The following is a 14,967-nucleotide window of genomic DNA, read 5'->3' on the forward strand; positions in this document are numbered from 1 at the left end:
GAATGCATTTAGTAAATAGTGTATCAGAAGTTCAGTTCCATGTAGTAAGTGTGTAGATAATGTGTATTCCAATATTTTAAGGTGTGACAAGGGTATGATGGTGAAAATGGAATGCTACATCTCGAAAAAATAGATAATACCCCTATATAAATGTGGGTGACATTATGAAGCATGAATTCCTTTTATGTTGTGTCTGTAAATCTTAATTTTTGGCCATGCATTTGTCATGAAGATAATTTTTAACCGAAAAGCATACTCTTTTGTATATTTTTAAAGAGTCTAAAAATCTTGCAATTGGCTGTTGTGCAAGGATTTGGCATCAAATTCAATAGAAAGATTGGCTCTGTGGCACTTCCCTCGAATTGAAGTATAAATTGATGTTCAAAAGTGTCCTCTTGCCATGATATGCAGCATTTTAAATATTTTCAAGTTAATTTTCCATTCACCAATGAGGGATTTTGATTTCTTTTGTATTCCCCATAAAAATTTTTCGTGCATAGTTGTATTGCTTTCTTGCAAATAAAGTCTGTTGTTAAGTAGGAAGAAGACCTACTTGACTATGGTGCTGCAAGAATCGCGCAATGCAACTGACGTGCATGTGACATTATGATTGATTTTAATTAAACTGTTTCACTACTATTTTGTTTAAATTTGGTGGTAAATTTTTAAGAAATAGCTTAGCAAATCCACTTATGGAATAGGTATTATGACTACATTTTATTAAATAGTTGATAAAACGTTTCGTCTATAGAAAATGTCATATTTGAATTTCTAACTTCTGGACTAATGACACTCTGGTGATGATATAGGAATAGAGTTCAATAATTAAAACAAACAAACTTTGTATTAATCCACCAATTTATTTTTGTGGTACGACTAGTTTCGACGCAGCGGCATCATCCTCGGGTACCTATCAGGCCAACGTTTGAGATACTTATAATTTTGTAGTTTATAGGCACCATTTCATCTTTTTCATTGTTTTCAAGCCAAAGTATGTTAAATAAACATTTTTAAACCATAAATTGGCTTTGTATATTAAATATTTTTAGTACTTCTCTAATTATTGCTTATTTTATTGGTAAAATTTGAAGAACTATAAAGAAGGATAGCTCTCCATTTTTTGAGCCCCAAAAGTATTAATTTATATTGCTGCCTATGTTAGCATATTAGGACATTATTTTTCTACAAAAAAATTCTTCTAGGGAACGAAAAAATTCTCCATGGCATTAGTAAATTTTCATTCCAACTTTGTGTAAATATTATATATTTTATTTTAACTAATCGATTGCCTTCACATTTATGATGATGTAGGGAAAGGGAACAAAAAGTGAATAAATTTAGAAGTATATGTTGCATGAAAAGAATTATACGTAACGAAGATTTACTACGAAAAATTTGCAAACGTAAGTGTTATCTTTACCATGACCTAAGTGTGTGATCTGACTTTCAATGTCATAAATTATTCAGCAGCCATAATATCTGCCCATTTTCGTCTACCTACGTGCGCGTAGTATCCAACAAGCCACCTGAAAGATGTGTGGCATAGGTTGTCTATGGCACAAATTAACTAACCATCAAACATAGAATAGTACTGCCACTATGCATTGTTGATATGTATAGCTAACTATCGTTGAAATATAGTCGTAATTTTCTTCGATTTTATACTTTGTGAGTAAATCACTTTAGGATTCTTGGAATATTAGGAATTTTTCGTAAACACAAAATGTTTTTAGGCTCTTAACATTTTTTCTTCAAAAAAATATATGCACTTTCTCTCTCTCTACACTGCAGTTACATTCTTTACTTTTCAGGGCGATCCACATTGAGTGTGTTAAGAATCTGTGCACTAAGAAGCATGGAAGGATTACTTCTTGAGACCTTAATCACAGTAATGTTTTTTGGAAAATGATTAGATGGAAGTGGTTTTGCATAGATCCTGGTAGCCTACAGAGTTCTATTTTTGGCCGAGTATATTTTATTCAGTTTACCTGTTGGCCATGGCGTAATTGCTTTATGCACTCCTACTTGTCAATAGATGTAGAAAGAATAACTTCAGGAAAATAGGGGATCTTGAGCTAAAAGAATACATATTATGTTAAATATAATGCTCTATTTTACATTCTTCAAGAGGCCACCTACACTAGTTTAAATTTGAGGAAAGTGTAACATACAGGAAAACAGTTCTTTTTAAGGGTGACTGGGACATGATAAAGTGGTGCAAAGTTGAGGAAAACTAAAAATGGGATATTGCAAAATAGAGGTTTTTGTTAGCTTATGGTGGTAGCTTAGGTAGTAGTAATTTTTTATTTGAAGTACCTAGGCTTGGATTTTAAGGAAGCTGGAAGTTTTGTGTTGGCACACAAGTAATAGTAATGAGGTTCACTATTTCCTATCTGGTCGAAGAATCACTTGCTATGGGCATTGTGTGCCACAATAGTGTTACCAGCAACTGATTGGTCTCTGAAGTTAACTATTATTTGGTTCATTTTAATTAATGCTTTGTTGTTATGTACTATTACCCCTAGTTGCAAATAGTTACCCATAGTAGCAAAGTAGTGGTATATGGTTCCTGAATTATGATCTCAGCAACAATGCATACTATAGTAACATACTTCTGCTGCCACACTAATAAGGGCATAGATATGTGTATGAATAACTGCATACATGAAGTGTAAGTTGGAAGATATGTTAGCCTAATGATAAAGTGCAGGTTTTTGAACTGGCGAGTCCTAGGTTTATATCTGAGAGAAGCTTCAGGACAGTCCTAAATGAATTCCTGAAGTTTCTGTCATGTGTCGGAATAACTTGAGAAATTGGTGGTAGCTCTGGAGTACTCTTAATATGGGAGTTACACATTAATGGCTATCACTTATTGGCCCATTGTTGGATTTAAACTCTTTGAGTAGTAATTGTTAGTCATGACAAAAATGATACATGCAATCAATATTTAGATGATATTTTTCCTCTAATTCCCCCTCTGAAGTGAAATTTTGAAAAATATGGACTACTTGTGAACTTTTTATCTACTGATAAAAGTGAAGTTCTTTGTGTAAATATAGTTGGTGCAGTGGAACTTCAATCTATTGTTCTTCAGGGGGATGGACTAAAAATTGATGAATGCGGGAAAACGATCAATGTGGGAACGTTAGGCTAGGTTACCTATGTCCCAGGAAACACAAGATTTTAGCTAATTACAGGGTTACTATTACTTTATGGAAACTCTTAAGGCTGTTTTACATGGGGCATGGAATTGCACAGGTTAGAACTGCATTTATTTCTAAAATGGCATGGAATTCTGCGAATGCATGAACGAAATTAGAACTGGGGCTATTTTGCCATCTCACGTCCACGCATTCTCGCATGTGTTTTAGGAATTCACTGCTTTACGCGACGCAATTTTGACTGCGCCTTCGTACACACGTCAAATTGTGCAAGTACGTGCCCTGTGTAAAAAACGGCCTTTAGGTCATATTGTTGATTTGACTAACATCTCTTTCAAGTATCCTAAATATTGATTTTGCTTACTATTTCCTTGCTTGAACAACGCTTAAATAATTTATAATGTTCTCGTGTTTGGTCTCATTCATTTTCTAATTACATGCACATTACTAATGTTTCAATCAAATAAAAGTATAGTACCAATTGCCAAAATTCACTGTTAGACACCTTTTGGGCTAATAGTGTTCAAAGCTCAAACTATGTGCCTGTCGTTATTAGCCATAAATGTCTCATTGCACATATTTCGTCTCGTTTTCATCAAAGAATGGATGTGGGAAAATAATACGTTGGGACTGCGATCATCAAATGATCGATTCAGGAAAACAATACTTTGGGGAACAATAGGTGTGGGAAAAAATTAGAATGTCTGTATGGAACTTTATTTAGCACCAGGAATGGCGAACGATGAATGCGGGAAAACGATCAATGTGGGAACGATAGATCAGGGTTCCACCTTAGTAGTGTTGCATCTTGCCATGATTGTGTGTGCTGGTATAATTATTGGTCAAGTCCAAGTTACTCTGGTGTTTAATGTTTCTTAGTGAAATCCTACTACAACCTTTTGCTCCAATCACTCATCAGTATTGAGTGAGGAATGGTATTTCTACATTTATTCACAAGTTCTGGGCGCAGCTGTGTTCTTGATGTGCATAAAGTGGTAGTCACTCGAACATACATGTCATTTGACTTCTTTCCCCCAAGCATTTAGTGCATTATTTATTTTTGCCCATCAGAAAATAATTCAAGCCTTTAGGGGCAAAATAATTTTGCATTCATGAGAATGTTACTTTCCAATAATTTATAAATTTATATTGTGTAAGTTAATATTTTTCTCATCCAACTTAATTTCACAATTTTTAAGTGGTTACAATTTGCTGCAAATGAGTTGTTTCTTTTTTGTGGATTCTGTTGATAATGTTGTTGGACTGAAAGTATTTGTCAGGTTCCTATTCTCAACTACTTACGTATAGTCACTTCCAAAAGTTGTCCCCACGGCCAGTGCAAGAACTTACGTTTCCGCTGAGCTTGAACTTCAGGTATTGCCTACGCCTTCTGTGCGATTAAAGAAAATACTTGGCATTAAATATATTCTAGTTGCGCATGCACAAAGGGCCGCCTCTTAGCAGAGCGGGATGCAGGCATTACACATTCAGCGATGAGTATACCAGTTATAAAAATGGCCTACCTCAGTAATTCTGCTTCGTGTGGTAGATCTCAAAATAGTCTAAGCAAAGTCCCACGTCACAGTTTTCACACCAGCACAAACTAACTCATCTCCTGGAATGTTTTGCGCGGACGACACACCTCCTTTGCGGATGTTGTTTCTTTCCTGAGGGAGGGATCCTTCTGATGAAATGTCTTTCTGTCAAGCAAGGCACTAAACTATCGGCAAAATGTCGGCCGGGCACTCGGACATCCTCTAAAGCATATGTCTGACACAGTTTCTCTGCTAGCTGGTCGCAAAATATGGAATGGTCGTTTTTATTTGCGTTTTCCCGGTATATTATTAGAGCATTCAGTACAGCCAAATTCAGGAGTCTTCTAAATAGCTTCATGTACCACTTGTTGAGACTCTTTCTTTCAGTCAAGTATGTTTGAAGTAACTGATCTTTTAGATCCATCCCACCCATGTATTGATAATGATCAGTTATACTTATTGGTTTTATGAGTTTGTTCCCTCTTTTTACTATGGTCTTTATTTCTATGCCATGGAATGCAGAAATCATGGTGATAACTTTTTTATCTTTCCACTTAACAGCTGAAACTGGGCCGCAGTGTTGAGCAACTACCTCTCCTTTTTTTCAATTGTTTATCTTTCAACTTTTGAGGGACATTTTTTTCTATTCATCCTCAAAGTTCAGACACAGTCAGTACCGTAAGAAACTTTCAAGAGCTAAATTCGGTGGGTTGTACAAATTGTCCATCCAATGTGTTCTGCCTTAATTTAGTAAAGGAAACTAGGGATGTGTGAGTAGCACTTTTTTTATCTCTAGTCGAGTGTGATAATTTCTGAACCAGGCAATACCGCAATGCATACTACAATATAGTCCACTACCAGGCCAAGGCATTAGAATGACTTATCGACTTAAAAAACTGTATTATTACATGAATTTCATGATAGCCCTTCCTGTCAGCAGATTGCTGGACCTGCTAGCCTCGAAAGCTCTGTAACCATAACTACTCGACTCGACTCGACATTTGTAATGTTACTCGAAACGCTCAAGTCGAGTACCAGCTACGGTAACTGAGGCCGATTTTTCAAGTTTTTGCAAACTTTTTTCTTGAAAATCGTCATTTATAGCACGGAATATCATCTTCATTGACTTAAAAACACTTAACTGAGGATGGTAAAAAGGATTATGTATAGATTGACTTGATCATTTAACGCATTACTCGAGTGAAAATACTAAGGATAGGATATTTTTCGGAACCATCCCACGCATTAGAAATATGGCTCAGTTATTGAAGTATAGTAAAGAGATTAAGTCGGTATGCTTATGAGAGAAAAAAATGAGCTGTTTCCGTGAAAGGCAACAACTGATACCCTTTTTCCTTTCCACCTTCGCAGAGGTGAGTTGCGCGGAAAGCGAAGTTTTCACATCACAAGACATCTTTTAGCCTTTTTTATTTCTGCGTCTGTCCGATGTGAAATTCATTTGTTGCGTTTAGTTTTTTTCTTGAACTTAAAAAAACAAGAGTTTTTAAGGTTGATTAAACGACATGAGAAGTATAGAATTTTCTTTGACTCTACAAAACTAAGTCCTATAGTTCGTTTTCTTTGTCCACTTGAATTCCATGAACTTTTATGATCCATAAAAATCATTGATATAATTTTTAATAAAAATTCCGCAGGCTGGCTGAGCATGTAGACTAATTGGTTTTTCTGCTTGAGAATTTGAAAGGGCCAAATATTACATGATTCATATACGTAGCATGTAATCTTAATTATAGCTGTGAAAATGACTACATATACTCAGGGCTCTCCCTTGTAGTTTGGATAAATGTATGACTTAATTTAATGGCCAACATATTACGTGGGGTTAGTTAATTTCAAGTGTGCCTATGGAACTATTGAAGACACGTTAATTTTCATTCATCTCCTACTTCTGACATTAGCCATCAACGATCCTCATTATATTTTCCTACTTACATTAGGCTAGACATTCATCATAGAAAACTGGAGTAGAATATCTAGTAAGACCTATTCTCTTTACCCTCTTCATTGACGATATTACGAGCTGTGCACTTTCTAACGCATGCGGAATTCTCCTCTTTGCAGACAACTGCAAAATATTCAAAATAGTTGAGAATACTTCTGACTCTCAGTCTTTGCAGTCTTCCCATCATTCCCTCGAGGCCTTGTGCCTTCAGTGGCAACTCAAAACTAATACAAGCAAATCAAAATACATATCTTTTTCTTTAAAATGCACCCTCACTCCTTATAAATACACTATTTTTAATGAATTTGTTCCGATAGATTCCTCCATCAATGACCTGGGTGTAACTTTCGACCCCAAGCTAACTTTTCTTCTGCACCTCAACAAAATGAAATCCCAGGCCATTTCAGTCATCGCAGTTCTTTATCGACCCACTATTTCACCAATCCAATCGCCATGAGAGCTATTTTCACCGGTTGCGTTTTCCCAATCCTCAAGTACTGCTCCGTTATTTACTCCACTGCCAGTCCCTCCAACCTTAAAATTCTTGAACGCCCAGTTAATTTCTTTATTCCAGTAGTCCGACACTGTGTTCCTCACCTCCATAATTCTTCTCGCTCTGAAGTAATGTCTGCCCTATCATTGGTCCCACTATCCTCCTGTAGGAATTTTCATGATATTTCCTTCATTTACAATGCCTTAAATGGCGAGTTCCGATCCTCAGAAATACTGCCTTTCTTTTCACTCCACATTCCCACCCGCTTCTTCCGTAATAACCACCTGCTACACCAACCTAAATTCCGTGTTTCTCTCTCTCAGAGATAACTTTTTTACAGACTCCCTACCTCTATCAATACCATTTCGACTACTCACCCTTCCCTGGATCTTTCAATGCCCATCAGATCATTCAAGAGGCAGCTTCAAAAAGCCATCTTCTGAATCCTTTTTTTTTTTCTTTTTTTTATATCCTTTTTATAGTTTATATTTTTTAAAGCTGCAGATTTTAAGTTGTCTATTCAATGTAAAGGCCGTTTTGGCTGTGTTTGAATAATTCAATAAATAAATAAAAAAATTGGATTTGAGCCAGCCTTTTGAATTCACGTGGTTGCTAGCTCAATTTAGCTAAAATTTATGGTTTAAAAATGTTTATTTTATGTAATTTGGCGTGAAAAAAATGAGAAAGATAAAATGGTAGCTATAGACTATAAAATTATAAGAATCTTATCCATAAATATTGATATTAAATAATGACATACGCTTACGTGGAGTTCCAAATATGGATGAAAAATAGAGGGAGGTTTCGAGGCTATAACTTCCATTCAAATACTGCTATTTACGAATGGCGCACACCACATGAAAGAAGGAAGCTTGCTGAAGGCCATACATATGATTGGACTTGGAAGTGGATATTAGTTATGTATGGAGGCAGAGAAGTGAGAGAAGGCTCCTAGACCGACCAGCAGAGCTCCGTATCTTGGCTTGGACGGGACTACGTCAGTTGATGTGCTCTGCACTGAATGTGTTAAGAGCAGGCTAATGCCGATGCCGATGATGTTTCTCTCCACCATGTACTAAATCATATTTTTTTATGTTTCATAACCTTCTCTTGTGGTGCAAATGACCTCAGCTGTAGGTCGCTTCCTCCAATACCATACTATACATCTGCTATGCATCTCATACATCTCATCGGATGTCTTAGAATAGGTGCTGCTTAATTTCACATACCAACTTTTTCCTAATTCTAAAAATGTGGCACAGCTTACATGCTAGTGTGATTGATATTTAGAAAAAATGTGGTATTAGACCTCTTTTCTTCTTCCATGTTGTATGTATAAATGATTCTATTTTTGTGGTGACTTAGTTTATGGAATGTAACGATTGTAATTAAATGTGTAATATTTATTTGTATGCTCATGAACTATACTGGTGGAAAAGTCTGGTTATTTTACGATGAAAATATCTTTTTTTAAATTTTTGCCTTAAGTTTTTTTCCGATAATACAACACATGTAGTAGACAAGCAAGGCATGTGCATTAGATGTTGCTACATTTTAGATTCTCTGCAGGGTAAGGAGGTTTTCCTTTTCAAACCCCCTTTCACAGCCTCGGCATTTTTAAATGTAGTGGACTGGTGGGGGAAAGACTGCATTACCCATGCCTCTAACTGTCTCTGAATGTTCCAGATTATTAGCGATTTGTATATATATTTTCTTCCATTTTCCTCTACACTCAACTGCTGTTTTAGGTTATTTCCTTATTGATGAAATATACTTTCTTCTTTTTTATCATATTTTTTTATGTTTTCATATTTCAGTATTCAAGTATTTCTTAATTAAGTATGCCATTGACCATACTTAGTATGTCATTGTCTTATTCTGTGTGTGAACTGTTGTATTTTAAGGTGCCATGATTTTTCGTAAAGCAGTCATTAAATTTGATTATGTATACCTCTATGCACAAACTTTGATGAAGGCATGTGATCCCAACTGACCAGCATTTGTTGAATTTAGGTGAAATGACATGTTGATCATTATTATTAAAGCTCTTTTGCTATAAAATAATTTAATCTCAAAGAAAATTTCTTTCAGTAATGCTTGCACGGTATCAGTTTAGCTGTTTATAGTCACTGTCTCTACATTCCAAAAAGAAATTTTATTGTTTTAATGATGAGGTATTTATTTCAGGTAAATGACTGGAAAAATCAAATATTTATCTTGCATTAGGATAAAATGCTTTTCGGTTAGCATAAGTAGCCATGCATATATAGAAAGAAATGTCTAGTTTTCGCTTAAAATTTTTAGGCATAGTGTACTTAAGATATGTCTACTATGTATTACTTTGAAGAGTATTTTACCAAAAGAGATAAGCCAACAAGTAGATTTCATATACATGCTTACATTGCTATTATACTTTAATTTTGTGCTCATCATTATGTTATTTCATTTTAATTGCTTAGTATTGAATTTAGTTTAAAATAACACCCATTTCCATTCTTATTATTTTTCAGTGGATTATTGGAAAACCCTATACAGCTGTGTTTATGGGCTGCATTGGTCGTGACTTCTATAGTACAGTGCTGGAAGACCGAGCGAAGGAGAAAGGTGTAAATGGCAGATTTCAATACAATTCTGAAAAGCCTACTGGTAAATATCTCCTTTCAAAAGAGGTGTATCGTTGAATTTAAAATATATTTGGTTCATGCTTAGTGTCATTTACTGTCCCTGAAAATACATTTTTAGGTAAAATGATGTAGAATGAACTGTAAGGGATTTGCGTAGTGTGTGTTATGCTCATTGACCCTGTATAATTATATATGTATTTGCACTCAAATTAAAGAGCCCTTCCTCTAGGCCATAACTTTCAATTTTTGATTTGACAGTATAGACATGTCAATGTAAACATTCATTATTATTATTAATTCTCTGAAAGATAGCCCAAATTTTGGAACTTGGGGGTTGATGAGAATTAATGAAAATACAGTAAAACTTCGATTTTACGCACTTCGATTTTACATCAAGTCTCGTTTTTACGCAGCGGCACTCAAGTCCGGCCGGAAAGCATAGGGAATTGCAATGGTGAAACTTCGATTTTACATCTTTTCTTGATTTTACGCAGTTTTTCGATTTTGCGCAGCATAACCCCATCCCCTAAGAGGTCGCTAATCTTGATTTTACGCAGTTGTCTTTCGGCTTGTTTTGAAAATCCGACTGGAGCAATATGCAGTTAGGTTATTATTTCGTCTCAATGAGTTGCAAAAATGAATACAGGAACGGTTGAAATGACGTCGCGCTGTTGAGCGTGAAACTAAAAACATCGCGAATCTAATTATTGCTTCCCCGTAAGCCCTCTCAGTAATATTTCAGGCTCCATTACGCACGCGAATGTCGCTCTTAGTTCAAATTCGCCGTAGAAGGATATAGAACCCTAAAACACACGGCAATCGCCGTGTATGCGTAACTACTTTTGATTAAGACATGATCGCTGGAGATATTAACATTATCACCTTTCGTTTATTATTCGACTTATTGATCGACGCTGTTTATATCCAGAATTATGAGCTACGGAATATCTATCCCCAACGCAAGGCTTTTTAGAATTTTGCCAACGCTATGTTTTCCGTCGCCCCAGCGAAATATGACGGCGAAATGAGTCGTTAAAAATACTCCCGTGCCAAAATTTTGGCTTCCAAGGTGATCCAAAAAAGATAGTCGTACTTCTAGTATGGACGTAAGTCGACGGTGATTCAACACGATGGTAAAAGCAGCATGCATTGTCTCATTCCCAGGCTAATCCCACAACTGCGGGACAAATGGAGGCGGGGAAAAATTGCTTGCGCTGCGCGCTTATCAGAACCGACTCAACTTGTATCTCGTTGTCAGAGGGTTTAAATTAAACATGGTTGGAACTTGAATAGCTATTAGCTTAACTCCGCTAGGTGGCAAGCGTTTTAACGGAACGGGAGTTAATGCCCTCGGAGAATAACTCGAGTCGTCAATCGTCATGTAATAATTGAAGTCAAATTCAAGACGTGAGTGATAAGGTAGTCCCTTTAAACTCAGGAATGGCTTGGTACCATTAAATCGAAATACAAAAAGTGTCCGGAGTTGTTATCATGAATGGGGAAGCAAAATATTACGTGAAGCTGAGTCACACGGCTTGTGAGTCGAAGGTCCCGGCGCTGAATTCGCGGAAGAATGCCGACAGAGAAGCTATTCCCGGTAGAGTCAATCTACTAATGCTAAAATTTCATGGGGAAATGCTTTTTTAATGCGTATAAATTATAAAGAAGGAAAATTTTTCCGGACTATTAGTCATTTGTTACTCATCACGGGCGGCATGACGGCAGTTATGCGGTCATTTAAATAGCTCATTTAAAAAAAGTGATCTAAGCACCGGAAAAATCTGAATTTCCGAATATCCCGGGTCCTGTGTGCTCCGTATTATCTATGGTATGCTATTTGGAGGTAACCAACGACTGGGATCATTAGCGCCATGAAGTAAGGGCTGGGGGGATAGGAACCCTATGTTGGCATTAGCCAGGTTCTAATGATAAGCTCAAAAGGGACCAGGACTTAACTTCCCATCTGATGGACAGAGTGGTGCACTGGAAGTGCCCTCCACATTAGACTCAAGTAGGGATAGGGCCAACTCTGATAAGTCTCTGCTACTGCCAGGACTTGAACCCAGGCCCAGAGGGTGTAAAGCCTTTGTGATGTATTAGCAAAAGTTTGCTCCCTGTTAATGGGGTTAATTTGGATGATTATCCTCAGGTATCGTGCGAAAGTTGCGGGTGACTCCCGTAAAAGTTATCACCGCGGCTAGTCCCGGTAAACTTTAAACTAATCCTCAGGTATCTCATTTCTTCAATCTCCAATCTTTGTTTGTCTGCAGGTGGTTAAACGGATATCCTGAAAACTGCTTTTAATGAGAATATTTTCGAAAATTAGGTTCTCTGCGACCATTTAGTATCACCATTCCGAAATTTCTCCTGGGTAACAGAAGTAATCTTAGTGCCAGAAATGCTGGAATTTCAACCATTTTGTTCAACCATGGGAAACACTGTTCAGGAATGCAACGTTGTTTCTCTTAAGGTAACACCTCATCTGTGGTGTTGCTTTTGAGTAAATAAGATTATTAGGCTTCATTTTCCGAGCAATAATGAGCAAGTGCTATCCTGAAAACTATACTCCTCCTCAATACCAACTCTTGATTTTACACACTTTGATTTTACACAGTGCCCATATTTCGGTCCCTCCAACTGCGTAAAATCAAAGTTTTACTGTATGTCTTAAGAAAAAGGTGTGTAGTATATGAAAAAAATTGATGAAGTATGAAATCTATTATAAAAAAGACATTGTGGTTATCACCACCAAGGGTATTAGTGTAATGGCCTAGGGTAGTAGGTTAAACCCGGTAAATCATCACCTTAGTTTTTTTTCATGTTTTCATGGTATCCACCTTGCAGTCATGAAAGTTAATTATAAATGGGAAGGTAGAGCAAACTACAAAAGAAAATTAAAAGAACAGTTCAAACTGAAGAAATTGAATTCAGCGGTGAACACTTACAGTTGAGCGAAGAAACAGATGTGGATGATCCATTTTAAGGTGGAGGAGCATGTATAACATTAGGAACAAATTATTAAGTTTTTCTTTAATTAACCCCTTGCGCTGTAATGACGAGTCTAGCTCGTCATGAACTTTCGGCACCTAAGCGCACAATGGCGAGTGTATCTCGTCATCGGATTTTCATTATTTTAGCACTATTTAGAGGAACAATATAATTATTTTGAAAGCTTAGAAATGTTAAAATATACATTTTATGCATAAACTATTAATATTTCATGAAACATGATGCATTGGAAGGATTAAAATGATTTTATTAGAGTAGCAATAGCTGTGTTCACCATGCTTAATAATCACATTTTATTTCACGGTTCTACGTTGATTAGAAATTACAAAATATCACTTCATCACCTATCATTTAAAACAGAACCACAGAAAAAAAAATAGAGAATAGGAGCACGATATTGAGAAATTTAATCGAAGTGGAAGGGGTTAATTAAAATTAGGAAAACTGCTCTTCTCTTAAAAAAAAAATACCCCTCAAAAATTGCCGGAAAACTTATGGAATCATAATTTTGATGCCTCTAAAAAATTTGAATCAGCGAGCAAAGAAAAAGAGACTCATTTGCATAAAAAGTTGATGACTTGTGGAGTAATTGAAAGTACATTATTAATTTTTCAGGCTTTGGTTCAGATGAGCTCTAAAAGCTGAGAAACTAGATTTGGTTAATTTGTGTTGTTTGATTCCTCCCAAGCAAAATTCTCCTAGCTTCAGTTAAAATGACCGAAATGTATCAATTTGTCAATATTATTCTCTTCTGGAGGAATTTTGCGGTATCTGTTCCTTGAATCTCAAAAACTCTTGGCTGAATCACGTTCCTTGCTGAGGCCTTCAACCAGCTCCTATCTCTCATTGTGCGTTGTCCATTTTGGACTCAATTTTTGACCCAATTTGAGACCCATTTCAAGTTGGGAAGTAAATTGAAACTTATTTTTGAGTAATTTAAGAAAGGCATAAAAAGTAAACGTATGAAATATTTGCTACATTTAAGCCAATTTGTTTTTTTGGCCTTTAAACTTTGCTTGGCTTAGTGCAATTAGTTGCAAGATCCCTTGGAGGCTTCATAGGATGTTATGGTACAGTAAAAAAAACTTGCAGTTTCTAATCAATGTTATTTTCAGTTAATGTTAATTTTGTTATCACAGCACTTGTTGTTGATTGTATTCACCCTGGCTAATGATTTTCAATGCTTATGGTAATGGTGGCCACCAGGGTTTAAGGCAAAAATGAGGAATAATTGTAATGCATTTATCTCACGGCCTCAATCCTTTTACAAATTATAATTGAAATATAGGAATTGCTCAATCATCAGTAAAAAAAAAATATACGTACTATAAAAACAGCATGCAAGGAATATTAGACTTCTTTGTATCGCCAAATGGCCTATGTTATACATGTAAAATAGATCGGATTTAGCGAGGTCAAAAAGTTCCTTCCACTGTGTACGCTTGCTTTTACAACAGATATTTCTCGAGGGCGATGCACCGCTGAGCAAGCGTTAACTATTATGTTTTTTATTATCTGTTTATTAAACTAAAAATACTAGATGTGTGTCAGATCTGCGACACCTAAAGTCAGTTACGTCCAAGCAATTTTGTGATATTTGGCCTTGAGAATGCTCCGTGCGCTCCCATTTTACGTTCTTCTTTTGTTATGCCCAGCTATCAATGAGAGGGGAATGGGAGAAAGATGACAGTGAGAGAGGTAGTTAGTTCCCCTCCATCTTCTTTGGCTGGCTTCGTCTCTATAATATTACAATAGGCTTTGTCTTAAGCATGGGAACTTACATTGTAGTGAAGCCCCCTCTATCTTTTGCCGTGTCAGGTAAGGAAGTTGAAAGCGCATTGTCGTAGTTAGATCGGCGCCCTTACATTGACTTTCGACTTATGGAAAGCTAGAGCAACGTTACCTGTTGCTGCATGCTATCCGGCGTTGTATATTTCTATGTTCCATTTATGCATAGTAATGTAGTTCGATCAAGACATCGTCCGCTATTGCCAGGTAGGAAAATCACAATTATTACCAAGATGGTAAAATAACAATCAACCGTAGGTTAGCAAGTGAGTACTCAGCACCACCGAGTAATCAATTGTGAAATATTTGTAAAAGCAAAATTACTCTGCTGATAGCAGAAATCCTCTTCTTAGTGACCAATCATAGTGAATCTTCATTATCTCTTCTTCATACT

At 36.3% G+C, this 14,967-nt stretch overlaps 1 protein-coding gene across 1 annotated transcript in view; it reads left to right on the forward strand.

Moving 5' to 3' along the window:
- The window catches only part of LOC124170749 (adenosine kinase 2), a 41,639-nt gene that overhangs the window by 18,041 nt on the left and 8,631 nt on the right, over window positions 1–14,967 (forward strand). The window contains exon 3 of the mRNA XM_046549676.1: window positions 9,663–9,798. Within this exon, the coding sequence (XP_046405632.1) occupies window positions 9,663–9,798 (136 nt within the window). The remainder of the gene's footprint in view (window positions 1–9,662; window positions 9,799–14,967) is intronic.

The sequence above is a fragment of the Ischnura elegans genome, chromosome X (genome assembly GCF_921293095.1).
Source record: "Ischnura elegans chromosome X, ioIscEleg1.1, whole genome shotgun sequence".
Lineage (NCBI taxonomy): Eukaryota > Metazoa > Arthropoda > Insecta > Odonata > Coenagrionidae > Ischnura > Ischnura elegans.